Raw genomic sequence first — 15,184 nt, 5'->3', positions numbered from 1 at the left:
GACACTCGCGCGTCCTCAGTTATTTCCGCGCATAGGGCGGCAGTATAGAGGTCAGCGACACTCGCGCGTCCTCAGTTATTTCCGCGCATAGGGCGGCAGTATAGAGGTCTGCGACACTCGCGCGTCCTCAGTTATTTAGAGGTCTGCGACACTCGCGCGTCCTCAGTTATTTCCGCGCATAGGGCGGCAGTATAGAGGTCTGCGACACTCGCGCGTCCTCAGTTATTTCCGAGCATAGGGCGGCAGTATAGAGGTCAGCGACACTCGCGCGTCCTCAGTTATTTCCGAGCATAGGGCGGCAGTATAGAGGTCTGCGACACTCGCGCGTCCTCAGTTATTTCCGCGCATAGGGCGGCAGTATAGAGGTCAGCGACACTCGCGCGTCCTCAGTTATTTCCGCGCATAGGGCGGCAGTATAGAGGTCTGCGACACTCGCGCGTCCTCAGTTATTTCCGCGCATAGGGCGGCAGTATAGAGGTCTGCGACACCCGCGCGTCCTCAGTTATTTCCGCGCATAGGGCGGCAGTATAGAGGTCAGCGACACTCGCGCGTCCTCAGTTATTTCCGCGCATAGGGCGGCAGTATAGAGGTCTGCGACACTCGCGCGTCCTCAGTTATTTCCGCGCATAGGGCGGCAGTATAGAGGTCTGCGACACTCGCGCGTCCTCAGTTATTTCCGCGCATAGGGCGGCAGTATAGAGGTCTGCGACACCGCGCGTCCTCAGTTATTTCCGCGCATAGGGCGGCAGTATAGAGGTCAGCGACACCCGCGCGTCCTCAGTTATTTCCGCGCATAGGGCGGCAGTATAGAGGTCTGCGACACCCGCGCGTCCTCAGTTATTTAGAGGTCAGCGACACTCGCGCATTCTCAGTTATTTCCGCGCATAGGGCGGCAGTATAGAGGTCAGCGACACTCGCGCGTCCTCAGTTATTTCCGCGCATAGGGCGGCAGTATAGAGGTCTGCGACACTCGCGCGTCCTCAGTTATTTCCGCGCATAGGGCGGCAGTATAGAGGTCTGCGACACTCGCGCGTCCTCAGTTATTTCCGTGCATAGGGCGGCAGTATAGAGGTCTGCGACACTCGCGCGTCCTCAGTTATTTCCGCGCATAGGGCGGCAGTATAGAGGTCTGCGACACTCGCGCGTCCTCAGTTATTTCCGCGCATAGGGCGGCAGTATAGAGGTCTGCGACACCCGCGCGTCCTCAGTTATTTCCGCGCATAGGGCGGCAGTATAGAGGTCTGCGACACCCGCGCGTCCTCAGTTATTTCCGCGCATAGGGCGGCAGTATAGAGGTCTGCGACACCCGCGCGTCCTCAGTTATTTAGAGGTCAGCGACACTCGCGCATTCTCAGTTATTTCCGCGCATAGGGCGGCAGTATAGAGGTCAGCGACACTCGCGCGTCCTCAGTTATTTCCGCGCATAGGGCGGCAGTATAGAGGTCAGCGACACTCGCGCGTCCTCAGTTATTTCCGCGCATAGGGCGGCAGTATAGAGGTCTGCGACACTCGCGCGTCCTCAGTTATTTCCGCGCATAGGGCGGCAGTATAGAGGTCTGCGACACTCGCGCGTCCTCAGTTATTTCCGCGCATAGGGCGGCAGTATAGAGGTCTGCGACACTCGCGCGTCCTCAGTTATTTCCGCGCATAGGGCGGCAGTATAGAGGTCAGCGACACTCGCGCGTCCTCAGTTATTTCCGCGCATAGGGCGGCAGTATAGAGGTCTGCGACACTCGCGCGTCCTCAGTTATTTCCGCGCATAGGGCGGCAGTATAGAGGTCTGCGACACTCGCGCGTCCTCAGTTATATCCGCGCATAGGGCGGCAGTATAGAGGTCTGCGACACTCGCACGTCCTCAGTTATTTCCGCGCATAGGGCGGCAGTATAGAGGTCAGCGACACTCGCACGTCCTCAGTTATTTCCGCACATAGGGCGGCAGTATAGAGGTCAGCGACACCCGTGCGTCCTCGGTTACATCCACGCATAGGGCGGCAGTATAGAGGTCAGCGACACCCGCGCGTCCTCAGTTATTTCCGTGCATAGGGCGGCAGTATAGAGGTCAGCGACACTCGCGCGTCCTCAGTAATTTCTGTGCATAGGGCGGCAGTATAGAGGTCAGCGACACCCGCGCGTCCTCAGTTATATCCGCGCATAGGGCGGCAGTATAGAGGTCAGCGACACTCGCGCATCCTCAGTTATATCCGCGCATAGGGCGGCAGAATAGAGAGAGCAGCGTCAGCGACACTTCCCTCTCTCCCTTAGCACCCGCACGTCCTCAGTTATATCCGCGCATAAGGCGGCAGAATAAAGGTCCGCGACACCTCACTTCATTTTCATAACCGGTCACTTTTGTTTTCACATTGGGGTTGAGAGCGGCGTGATCGTCCTCTGCCTAGAGCGGCAGTTCAGCTTGCTCCGGCCCTGGCAATACCGCTGTTTGTTATGAGGCGCAGTTTCAGTGTAAACTTAGTAAAGGCGAGCTTCTTTGGCGATGATATGTACAGTATTAGATTTGACTTTTAGCGGACATTTGCGCTGAACACGCAGTGAATGCAACGCATTGAGATTCGGCCGCGAAAAGCACGAACTCGATCGATGTCAGCTGGCGGATCAATATTCACCACATGTCATGACCGCTCTCATCTGCGCCTCAACTTTAGGTGGGGTTTGCAAACCTGTGTGCTTTAAGTTTTTACTCTTCAGCCGTTTGCATTTCCTGTGGTCATAAAAGCTCCTTCCGTCACCTGACAGCGGAATACCTTGAGTGATTGACAGCTTATATAAACCAATGTAGCGGCAGGGAAGAGCGATTCAGCACGTTTTTACAAAAAATCTAAACAGGTCGCACTACAACCATTATCTGCAGTCGCACTAATGCGACCATATATATTATGAGGTCGCATAGATTAATTTTTGGGCGCATACTTTGGTCGCAACTTGGAGCCCTGTATTTTATTGTCCCAAAAGCGTAAGAACAGTAGAAAGCGGTTTAGGTAATTCTCAATACTTTATTTTTTTTGTAAAACAACTAAGAGGGGAAAATGAGTTACATATTTACATTTACTTTAACAACTTCAATTCAACCAGCAGTACAATTTTACTAATGTACATAGTTTTTATGCACATTTTAATCAGCATATGAGGAAAATCTATTAAATGAGACCTTTTGAATCGAATATTAGCAAAAATGATCATATTTGTCACAGCACCAGCATAACGTGTGCCATATAGAAGTGTGTGTACAACAAAATACAGGTGGTATAAAGTGGATAATAATCAAACGACCCTTGAATATTTACAAAAATAGCGCTTTAGTATAAATAGAGCACTTTCGGATTTATATTTTAACAATTAAATCAGCCACAGAATTAAAACTCATCGACCGTACACTGAGAGAAAATGAAAGTAAAACTAGCCTGAATGCAGTACTTTAAATGTCCACTAGGTCAAAACCACAAGTGGCTAGACGCGACAGCACCACAGTGATAGTGGTTTAAAAATATATGTTTTGGCAGGCCGAATCTTTTTGCCATCAATTGTGGGCCAGAGGGAGGAGAAGGGCGGGCCGGCAGTTTGAGACCCCTGTATTATAGACTTCTGCTGTTTATCACATGCATGTTAAAAATAAACCACCTGATCAACTGTCAAACAAAAACACACGCATAAAAGTCCTCTGAGATCAGAAATTAATATTTATTTATCCTTTAATCTAAAATAACATCATGTGCATGTTTTCATAAAACCTTAATAAATCTGCATATGTAAATAAATCAGTCACTCTGGTTTCTGTTGTGTGTGTTTTAATGGAGTTTAACTTTGATTAATGGAGATTTATTATCTTAAAGGGTGGCGATAAATCGTAGACATAAATCACATGCCGTAAATCTGTTCAACTGTAATCAATCATATTAAAATGCAGCGTTATTTTATGTTGTTTTCTGACTGAGAATGGTTTCAAATGCTGTCGTCAGTGTAATGATCATCCGAGCACATCCACAAAAATTACAGTTAATTATTCAATGAAGCGATGAGAGTTTAGCATGAACACAGGAGCCCTGCAGATTTCAATGTATTTGATTTCTAAATATGATCTTTGTCTGTTTAGTGATGCTCTTTTCATTGTCATTGCGCTTTTTGAATAAATGTTTAAATCAGTTCCTGCATATTAATTAGCGGATGTTGTCAGTGCATCGCTGACGCTTACTCTGATTAGCATATTTTAGCATATATTCATCCACTGCTGAAACTGCACAGCAATACTTACAGTAGAATCAACCACACTGGACGTCCTAGCAACTGCATAGCAACTAGGGATGCCACAATGCTCAGTATAACATAGAAGTGTTTGGTAGGTGCTTCATTTCAACATGCATATGTAAATTATGTATTAGTCTGTTTTGCGTTTAAATTGAAGTGTTGCATTTAGCATTACTCCCATTCTTTAATTACTTTATGAACTGGCTCAATAGTAACTGTGTGCAATTTATGTTACACAAGTGAAATATCACACACACACACTGCGCATGCACACACACAAACACACTGCTCGCTACAGCTTTATCATGCAACACAATGAGGCAAATCAAGGATGTATTAGTAAACGAAACATATTATTTCTAAAAACAAGTCAATGTATTTTTGCTTGTCTAGAAAGTGCTTCTTGATTTATAAATTATTAGATCGTTATACTAGAAGCAGGATAACTGAAGGACAGCAGTCCAGTGGTTTGAGTGTTCCAGCTGTCCGCTGAATAATCTGCTGGTGTGTAGTTCTGCTGAGCTGTGTGTGTGTGTGTGTGTGTGTGTGTGTGTGTGTGTGTGTGTGTGTGTGTGTGTGTGTGTGTGTGTGTGTGTGTGTGTGTGTGTGTTTGTGTGTGTGCAGGAGAGCATGCGGGTGAGGAGAGCATCAGTCAGCTCCTGAAGAAGGCTCACGACAGCAGGAAAACAGCAGAAAACGCTGCTAAAGACCTGCTGACGCGTCTGGACGGAAGCTGCGGCGCTGCGTTCGCTGTCACCGGCTGCAGCGCTCAGCCCTGGGAGAGTCTGTCCTCCAACAGCCACACCAGGTAACACACACACTGCATGCATCCTCAATGCACATTTACACTGCACACACTGCAGACAAGTACACACACTGCACGCAAACGCACACACACTGCTCGCATATACAGTGTGTACGGAAAGTATTCAGACCCCTTTAAATGTTTCTCTCTTCGTTATATTGCAGCCACTTGCTAAAATCACTTCGGTTCACTGTTGTCCTCATGAATGTCCACACAGCAGCCCACACTGCCAGAAGAACACAGAGCTGTTGACATATCAGCAGATTTATTAAAACAGAAAATCTGGAGTATCACATGCTCACGAGTGTTCAGAGTCTGTGCTCAGGGTTTAGCAGAAGCACCTCTTGATCTAATACAGCCGTGAGTCTTTCTAAGAAACACACAAGTTTTTCACAGCTGGATTTGGGATCCTCTGCCGTTCCTCCTACAGATCCTCTCCAGTTCTGTCAGGTTGGATGGTAAACATTGGTGGATGGTCATTTTAGGTCTCTCCAGAGATGCTCAATTGGGTTGAAGTCAAGGCTCTGGCTGGGCCATTCAAGAACAGTCACAGAGTTGATGTGAAGCCACTCCTTCATTGTTCTAGCTGTTTGCTTAGAGTCATTAGCCTCTTTCACACAGTGATACCGGTAAATATCCGTAAAATTTCCGGAACGACTTTACCGGTGTATTCAAAAAAGCGCTGTTCACACAGGCGAGGACGTTACGGAATTTTTCCGGAAAAGAGCATTCACACATCCATCGCAAAATACCGGTAAATTCTGACATCATTAACCAGAAATGAGCTGTAAATGGCTGCGCTTGTGTTTGTAAACATTTGACTACATCACAAACTCTGTGGATGATCAATACTGAGTACAACTCCAATGAAAACATATAGAGGATCACTTTCGCATGTCGAGATGTACATGATATGTGCGTGTGCTGGCGCTATGGGCGCTCACGGGCACACGCAAAGCTTGAAGGTAAACAAACAACGGATTATCATAAACATTTTATCGATAATTATTTACACAGTTAGCATTAGGAAGGAACATAGAAACGTTATCTGACGAACATCTAGCAGCTAAAGGTGTCTGGAAAAATATTCAAAGGCTTTTATTCTCATAAACCGCGCGCACGTGAATATGTCTGACTGTTCTGATTGGCTAAAGCAAGTGTCTCACGTCAGCACGTTCTAGACGTGGACACGCTCTTTTTCCGGCAATCTTCCTTCTGCATTCACACAGCGCAGCATTCCGGCAAATTACCAGTAATCTTACAACTTCTCTAACCGGAAAATAGCCAGAACGAATTTACCGGTATTTTCAAAAAGGGCCTGTTCACACATACACACCTTTCCGGAAAATTGCCGGTAATTTTCCGGAAAGGTCTGTATGTGTGAAAGGGGCTAATGTCTTGTTGGAAGGTAAACCGTCAGCCCAGTCTGAGCACCTGAGCACTCTGCACTTCAATAACTGTGTGGTTTAGCTCAGCTACCAAATCCAATGATTCACTCAGCAGTCTGAACTATTCGATGTAGTCTCCAGAGGTTGGTACAACTCTTCCTTCTTTCCAGGAACTGTACTTATCCAGAGCGAGCAGAAGGGCACCCCTCACACCCAGACACACTTACCTGTAGGTTTCAAACAAGCCTGAGGGACTCAATTAGTTTGATCTGGTGTGTTTAATTAGGGTTGCAACTAAACTGTGCAGAGCTGCGGCCCTTTCGGAACTGAGTTTGACACCTGTGCTATAATGTATAAACTTATTGTATGTTATACTTTTATAATGGCCATTATTGATTACCAAAACTGATATTCAGCAGAAGAGAGGGTGTGTTTCGTATTTTCACTGAAATTGAAAGGAGGCCGTTGTTATAGGCTCTGTTTTTTTATAAATATCCACACAGGGAAGATGACGCTCATATATGCAGCACGACGCCTCAACATTTCTGCTGTCTGTTAAGTTGCTAATAATAAAATGAAAATAGGCAGTTCCTTAAATCATGTTTACACTTTATTGTTGAGAAAGTGAAACAGCGTAGTCAGGGAATGAAGTTATGAAGTACACTGTTCCCTTTGAAGATTTACCCGTGTCCTCGGTAGTCTGTTTTCCATATCAAACTGAGAAGGGGGAGACCGCAGCCTGGATCAAACAAAGTCTGAACTAGAGATCTGCGCGGGACTAAATTTTGAATCCCACTCCCGCCCGCACCCGCCCGGTTTTAGCCCGAACCCGACCGCTCTCGCTTATATTAAGTATGTGTTGTCCCGCTGCCCAACCCGCCCCGTTTTCTACCCGCCGCGCCCGATCCCGATCGGAGAACAAAACCGAAAATCACCCAGCTATACAGTCCAGACAGCCTATAACAAGTTATCTGTATAAACACACACACATATATAAGCACCAAGCACACACACACACACACACACACAAAGCTCTCTTTCATTCGCGCGCGCGCACTAACACACACACACACACACACACACACACACACACACACACAAGCAAGCACCAAGCACACACACAGGAAAAGCTCTCTCTCTCATTCGCGCGCACACATACGCACACACACACAGCAGCAGACAAGCTAAACACAGCATCGCGCTATTTCATTTACACACATACATACGCGTGCTAGCTCAGGAGTCGGGAGCGATATTGCTAGACAGCCCGCTCTCGTCCCAAATTAAACCCGTTACTGACCGCGCCTGCGATTTATTCGGAAATGTATTCCCGCGCCGCAGAAATCTTGTCGGGTTCTGTGGCGCCCGCGGGACAGCCACGGGAATGCAGACCTCTACTCTGAACTGACATGGAAAGGATGCGAGACTGAACTGTGTGTGTGGGCTACTTAATCTTGAGGAGAAGCCCAATCAGAGAGGCGAATGTCTGCAGCCCCGCCTCTGTTTTCAGATGTCTCCGTTTTCCCTCATCCACACTGAGACGGAGCAGCAGCGTTTCAGAATGAAAACGGCCTCTCCAGCGTTTTCAAAACACTCTGTTTTCGGCGCTCGAGAACTCCGGCGTAGTGTGGACGGACGGCATAACCGTAGCAAAACTAATGTGCTTTAAAACGAAAAACGCATTAGTGTAAACGGGGCCACAGTCTGAGTCGATAGGAGCCATGATCATTAGTTCACCTTTCGAGTCTTCTGCTTCTTGAGTCGTTTGTTTATCACGTGACAGAATGACTCAAACCCGAGGACTCGAGACGTGAACGGATCAAATCTCTTTCCGGCTCTAAATGCATATGACTGGCCCGTGAGGAACGAATGACTCAGACCCAATAGAGAACTCGAGAGATGAACGGATCAATTCTTTTTCCGCCTCTAAACGCATATGATTGGCTTCTGCCTTTCCGCGATGAACGACTTAAAGAAATTAACGATACCACCTGCACAAATGTGCGCACGCGCGAATGAACGAATCACTCCCTGAGAGGACTCGTAGTTCCCAAGTCATATTGAAGATTCGTTCAAAATGAACAAATCATTCATGAACGACCCATCACTAATTGGACTCGTGTTCCCAATTTCCATGAAACACAATAAAGTCACCTTTGTGTAACAGAATGAAAAACTCTTTATTTCTGCCTTGAACACAGCAGTTTTTTCCTGACAGTTTTTAATGCATTAATAACACACACACACACATATTATTTTAACATGTTTTGACTATCAGTATAAACAACTTCTTTTGCCCATTTTGGACAGTTAAAATAGTGTTTGGGACATTTCATATGCTGGATGACACTATATTACTGTAACAAAATCTAAAACATAAGAGCTAAAATGTGCTGTCCGTGTATGTGGCCACTAAAGGCTGATTTATACTTCTGCGTCAAACACCGGCGTATGCTACGGTGCTGACGCATAGCCCTTTGCCGTGGCCGTCGGCGTGGCTGACGTGCACCTCTCAAAAATTGTAACTACACGTCGCAACGACGCATAGCGCAAGCTCTGTGATTGGTCGGCTTGGTAGCGCTGACGAGTCTGGGCGGGACCGAGAGCCACGCAAATGACGCGAACCCAATGGAGCGATTGTTTACAAGTGTGGAGTCCCGTGAAGGAGCTCCAGATGGAAAGTTTTGTTCTGTGTTTACCTCATAGTTAAAGGAAAAGAGGCATGGTGTGGGTGTGTCTATTTGGGCGCTGAGTTTCAGAGTCAAAACACACACACACACACACACACACAGGGGAGAAAGTGACTGTCTTTACATGGACATCTGTAGTCGAATTATTTGCCAAATTATTAAATGTTGGACTTTAACGGCAGTTTGGCTCTTTCATTCAGGGAATTCATTCATGCCCCTCGCGACAAACGAGATATTTGATTCGAGGAACTGCTCTAAGCGTGTATTTTTCATGCAATGTTTGATACCGCACGGCGAATGAGAGAAAAAAACCCTCAGCATTTCCCTGAAACTTAGATGCACACGGCAGGTAGTGTCAGAAAGCCGCGTGTGTTATTCCGATCACTAAATGCGGTAAAAACCCTACACGAGGTTAAAGTTTGGTTGTGGTGCTAACGTGTTTACACTCGGTGCAATAGTTAGTTAGATATGAACAAACTGAATAAACAAAGAGCGCTGATCACTCACTTACCAAATCTGTAGAGACAGGACAATCACCAGCAACTAGAGCCGCGTCTTTATTAAGAGAAGACTACAAGCGAATCCAGATCTCAGCGTTTGCAGATGAGAACAGCTCTCAGGTAAACAATAATCCTCCTTAGACACGCAAGTTATTGTTGTCGAGCGTCGCGTACACTGTTAATCCACATGTGACTCCAGCTGAGCTCTCACAGAGAGAAAATGAAAACAAAACTTCACTGCAGCAAACTATAAAAGCAACACTTCACGCTTGTTTTGCCAACACAACGTGGCGTCTCTGCCGTCTAAACACTGTGACAGTAATGAATATTAATGAAGTTGCACAATAGAGCGCGCTGATTGGTTTGAACCAAGCTTTACTCATGCATTAATGCATCACACTGTAAGATGTAATAAGACTCACTCTGGCACAGACGCTCAGTCTGCACGCTGGAATACACGATATTATGTCATGACCGTGACGCAGCTTCAAAAATTTGTTTCAAACCGGAAGTACGAATTTGCTTGAAATAACGCAAAAACAACCAATTTACACTTTTTAGTGAAATATAGGTGTCCTAATAGTGTTTATAGCAGTGTGGGACACATATACCACTGTCAACAGCTCAAACAAATGTGTTCTGGTGTTTCGTGACTATTTAAGGATTATGGAGGCCGCTGTGCTCTGAGGAGCCTGCAGTGCAGCAGAAATGTTTCTGTAAGCTTGTCCAGATCTGCGCCTTCCCACACTTCTGTCCCTGAGCTCTTCAGACAGCTCCTCATAATTCTCATCGCTCTGACCTGCACTGTGAGCTGGATGATCTGAAGAAATGGAGAAACAGCAGAGTTAAAGATAAAGATAAGCACAGGCTCTGAACACTCGTGAGCATGTGATACTCCAGTTTTTCTGTTTTAATCAATCTGCAGAAATGTGAACAGCTCTGTGTTCTTCTGTCAGTGTGGGCTGCTGTGTGCGATTCAAAAATGTTTTAGTGATGATATGAATGTCAAATAAAACTAAAAGGCGGCTCACATTAATCACAATAACTACTTCAAACAGTCTAATACTGTGCGTTTCCTCCCACAGGTACACACACACACACACACACACACACACACACACACACACAGAGCTTATTGCATGTGACTGGGGTGATTTGCGCGGACGTCTGCTGTAATTTCTCAAACTGGCAGTTTTATTATTTAACCTGAAAAATCATTCAATTCTGCATCATCCAGTTCAGCTTATTGTTTTTTATTAATTTAACAAAATCATTGAACTCTTTTATAGTCATGTACGAGTTGTGCTGTTTTAACCCAATATTTTTGTATTTTTTGTTTAACCCAAAATATTAATACCCAATATTAATATTTTTATAATTGTTTTACTGTAAATAAATTAATTAAAATATATAGTGCTATTTATAATCATTCATTCATTCAATTTCCTTCAGTTTAGTCCCTTATTTATCTGGGGTCGCCACGGCGGAATGAACTGCCAACTATTCCAGCATATGTTTTACACAGCAGAAACACCCATAAACTCTCATTCACACACACACACACACACACTACGGCCAGTTTAGTTCATCAGTTCCCCTATAGCGCGTGTGTTTGGACTGTGGGGGAAACCGGAGCACCCGAGGAAACCCACACCAACACGGGGAGAACATGCAAACTCCACACAGAAAAACCAACTGACCCAGCCAGGACTCGAACCAGCAACTTTGTTGCTGTGAGGCCACAGTGCTAACCACTGAGCCATTGTGCTTCCTTATTTATAATCAAATGTATCATATAATACTTGTACTGTGTGTATGTGTGTAGGTGTGTGCATGCATGTGTGTGTCAGGAGTGTGTCAGTGCAGATGGAGGTAATTGGGGTTGTCAGTGTAATCGGGGTTTGCTAATTGAGGCAGGGAGAGTCATTTTCACACTTCATTGTGTTTGTGTGTGTGTGTGTGTGTGTGTGTGTGTGTGTGTGTGTGTGTGTGTGTGTGTGTGTGTGTGTGTGTGTGTGTGTGTGTGTGTGTGTGTGTGTCCTCGTTCACACTGATGATGATTAAAGACTCTGGAGCATCAGTAACTCTTCCTCACTGCAGCTCAACACACTCATACAGGCCAAACTGATGTTGCTCAAACACTACACACGTACAAAAATAATTGTCCTTAAATGTTATTAAATATTATTATTAATGTAACCAATTTATTTTTTGAGGGAAGCACGGTGGCTCAGTGGTTAGCACTGTGGTCTCACAGCAAGAAGGTCGCTGGTTCGAGCCTCAGCTGGGTCAGTTGGTGTTTCTGTGTGGAGTTTGCATGTTCTCTCCATGTTGGTGTGGGTTTCCTCTGGGTGCTCCGGTTTCCCACAGTCCAAACACATGCGCTATAGGGGGATTGATGAACTAAATTGACCGTAGTGTGTGTGGATGTTTCCAAGTACTGGGTTGCAGCTGTAAGGGCATCCGCTGTGTAAAAGATATGCTAGAATAGTTGGTGGTTCATTCCACTGTGGCGACCTCTGATGAATAAAGTGACTAAGCCGAAGAAAAATGAATGAATGAATTCATTATTTGTTAGTATGCCTAATACATTATTATTACTGTAATAATATTTGTAAACTCTTAACAGAAGTCAAGAAACTATTGTTGATATTAATGAATTCAGCTAAATCCAAAAACAAAGTCAAATTCAATGCCTTGAGATAAATATAGAGATTTATTGGGTTATAAATAGGCCCACACGGAATCTGCGCGCGCAGAATTCCACAGATTTTCCAAAGATTTTCTGCAGAATTCCGCAGATTTCTGCAGATTTTTTAGCCCATTATTAATTCTGTTTATTTACTTGATTAAATGTGTAAATCTGAATTTATTCAGTTTTTATTCAGTAATTTATTACTTTTGATTTAATATATTAAGGTTTTAGTTATGATACTCCGCTGGATACTCCCAAAGTAATTCCGCAGATTTTTACCAAAATTCTCAGCAGAAATAGCAAAAAACGTCCGCAGATTCCGTCTGGCCCTAGTTATAAATCATTTACTGTACATTTTATTAACAAGTTTAACACACAAAATTAGCTGTGGATGTTGAGTGTGTGAGGTGTTTTTGGTGTGTGTTTGCATGTATATATGTGAGAGAATTATTGGTTTATTTTGTGTGCGTGTGTGTGTGTGTGTGTATGTGTGTGTATGTGTGTGTGTGTGTGTGCGTGCGTGCGTGCGTGCGTGTGAACTTTTATTCATTTTGTGCGCATACACAGTTGAAGTCAGAATTATTCGCCCCCTTTTGATTTTTTTTTCTTTTTTTAAATATTTCTCAAATGATGTTGAGCAGATTCAGGAAATGTTTACAGTATGTCTGATAATATTTTTTCTTCTGGAGAAAGTCTTATTTGTTTTATTTTGGCTAGAATAAAAGCAGTTTTTAATTTTTTAAACACCATTTTAAGGTCAATATTATTAGCCCCTTTAAACTATATATTTTCTTGATAGTCTACAGAATTAACCATCGTTAAACAATAACTTGCCTATTTACCCTAACCTGCCTAGTTACCCTAATTACCCTAGTGAAGCCTTTAAATGTCACTTTAAGCTGTATAGAAGTGTCTTGAAGAATATCTAGTCTAATATTATTTACTGTCATCATGACAAAGAGAAAATAAATCAGTTATTAGAGATGAGTTATTAAACTATTATGATTAGAAATGTGCTGAAGAAATCTGCTCTCCGTTAAACAGAAATATTGGGGGGGAAAAAATAAGCAGGGGAGCGAATAGTTCTGACCTCAACCGTATGTCTCTTAATGCATATGTGTGTGTATGAGTGTATTGTTGGTGTATTTTGCTCACCTGTGTGTGTGTGTTCTCTCAGCACCACCAGCTCGACGGCGAGCAGCTGTGACACAGATTTCTCCAAGGAGGACGAGCAGCGTCTGAAGGATTACGTGCAGCAGCTGAAGAACGACCGCGCGGCAGTGAAGCTCACCATGCTGGATCTGGAGAGCGTCCACATCGAGCCGCTCAGCCCAGAACTCAGAACCCGCGGCGGAGGAGACGCGCAGAGACTGGACCTGGAGAACGCTGTGCTCATGCAGGAGCTCATGGCCATGAAGGTGCACACACACACACACCTCAGATACAGTTACTTTCACAAGACTGTTATGACGCGTTTAACAGTCAGCATTTACTGTTGGTCAAAATTATTAGGATTTATTATTTTTCAAGTATTTCCCTAATGATGTTTGAAGAGCCTCTGTTTTTGCATTAAAAAGGTCATAATTTGGTTTTAGGGGTCTCCAATTGCAGGCTGATCTGCATGCAGGGTCAAAAAACACTTTCATTGTCTTATAATATGCATTTAGTTTTACCTGATTATCCCAGTGACTTCCATATGAATCGTTCAATCGGTCAATGTGTTTTAATATTCACTGCTGAAAGTCCAAACTCTGAAGAGCAAATCCATCGATGCACAGCTCCGGACGTCCTAAACCAAGCAAGCCAGTGGCGTCAGTGGCGAGGGAAAAACTTCACCAATTTGTGAAAGTGAAGGGAAAAAAACCCAGACTGAAACCAGGCTTGGTTGGGCACGACCATTTCTACTCTGGCCAAACGTCTTGTGCAGAGCTGCAGTCAAGGTGCCGGAGGCTGGAGATTGCTGGACATCCATCATGGAGAAGCTGCAGGTGTGAGTAGGACACCGGCTGATGTTCAGGCTGGCCCTTCAAGATCAATGCAAGGACTCGTCTGTCACTGGGGACTTACAGAGATCTTATGCTCACCACTCTTCCATGACCACCACAGCAGCTGCTCAGGATACGGCCTGGTCCAGGACTGTGGAAACCTCGGGAATAATAAAAACAGATTAACATAAGCACAGATGCTGTTTAAATTATAATGTCTTTTGGGAAGTGCTCCTGGCTCCAGTTGCCCTAAATAATGCAGACTAACAATCCTTTAGAGGATTCAATTCAATTCAATTCAGCTTTATTTGTATAGCGCTTTTACAATGTAGATTGTGTCAAAGCAGCTTCACATAAATGGTCATAGTAATTGGAACAGTGTGGTTCAGGTTTTAGTGTTTAAGTTCAGTTCAGTTCAGTTTAGCTCAGTTCAGTGTGATTTAATCATTACTGAGAGTTCAAACACTGAAGAGCAAATTCAACGATGCGTAGCTCTACCAATCCTGAACCATGCGAGGCAGTGGCGACAGCGGGGAGGGAAAAAAAACTTCACCTGATGGGAGTGAAGAAAAAAAACCTTGAGAGAACCAGACTCAGTTGGGCACGACCATTTTAATTTCTCCGCTGGCCAAAAGTCTTGTGCAGAACTTCATTCGCCGTGGTTTATGCTGGAAGATGGCCTCAATGAAGACTCGTCTGTCCCTGGAGCGTCGCTGGAATCAGACACATGATCTCCACTCCCCACGACCATCAGCGCAGCAGCAGCTCAGGATATGGCCTGGTCCCGGATATGGAATCCTTGGGATCATCACGTCGCTGGTCTTGGATCCAATCAGTGACTCCGCATAATCTGAGGACCTCGGG

The 15,184-nt window shown here is 44.8% G+C and overlaps 2 protein-coding genes across 15 annotated transcripts in view; one reads left to right on the top strand and one right to left on the bottom strand.

Moving 5' to 3' along the window:
• si:ch73-55i23.1 overlaps positions 1-15,184 on the bottom strand; it is a 782,803-nt gene that overhangs the window by 227,121 nt on the left and 540,498 nt on the right. The window lies entirely within an intron of this gene.
• Positions 1-15,184, top strand: part of mcc (MCC regulator of WNT signaling pathway) — a 165,241-nt gene that overhangs the window by 128,930 nt on the left and 21,127 nt on the right. For 12 of the 14 annotated variants that reach the window (XM_073951781.1, XM_073951783.1, XM_021476719.3 and 9 more), the window contains 2 exons: positions 4,882-5,065; positions 13,513-13,753. In XM_073951781.1, coding sequence (XP_073807882.1) covers positions 4,882-5,065; positions 13,513-13,753 — 425 coding nt within the window. Of the gene's footprint in view, positions 1-4,881; positions 5,066-13,512; positions 13,834-14,317; positions 14,510-15,184 lie in introns of those variants that run through there. The other 2 variants (XM_073951787.1, XM_073951784.1) reach the window with 2 other exon arrangements.

Source organism: Danio rerio, chromosome 5 (assembly GCF_049306965.1).
Source record: "Danio rerio strain Tuebingen ecotype United States chromosome 5, GRCz12tu, whole genome shotgun sequence".
Lineage (NCBI taxonomy): Eukaryota > Metazoa > Chordata > Actinopteri > Cypriniformes > Danionidae > Danio > Danio rerio.
This window is presented reverse-complemented; position numbering and strand designations above follow the sequence as displayed.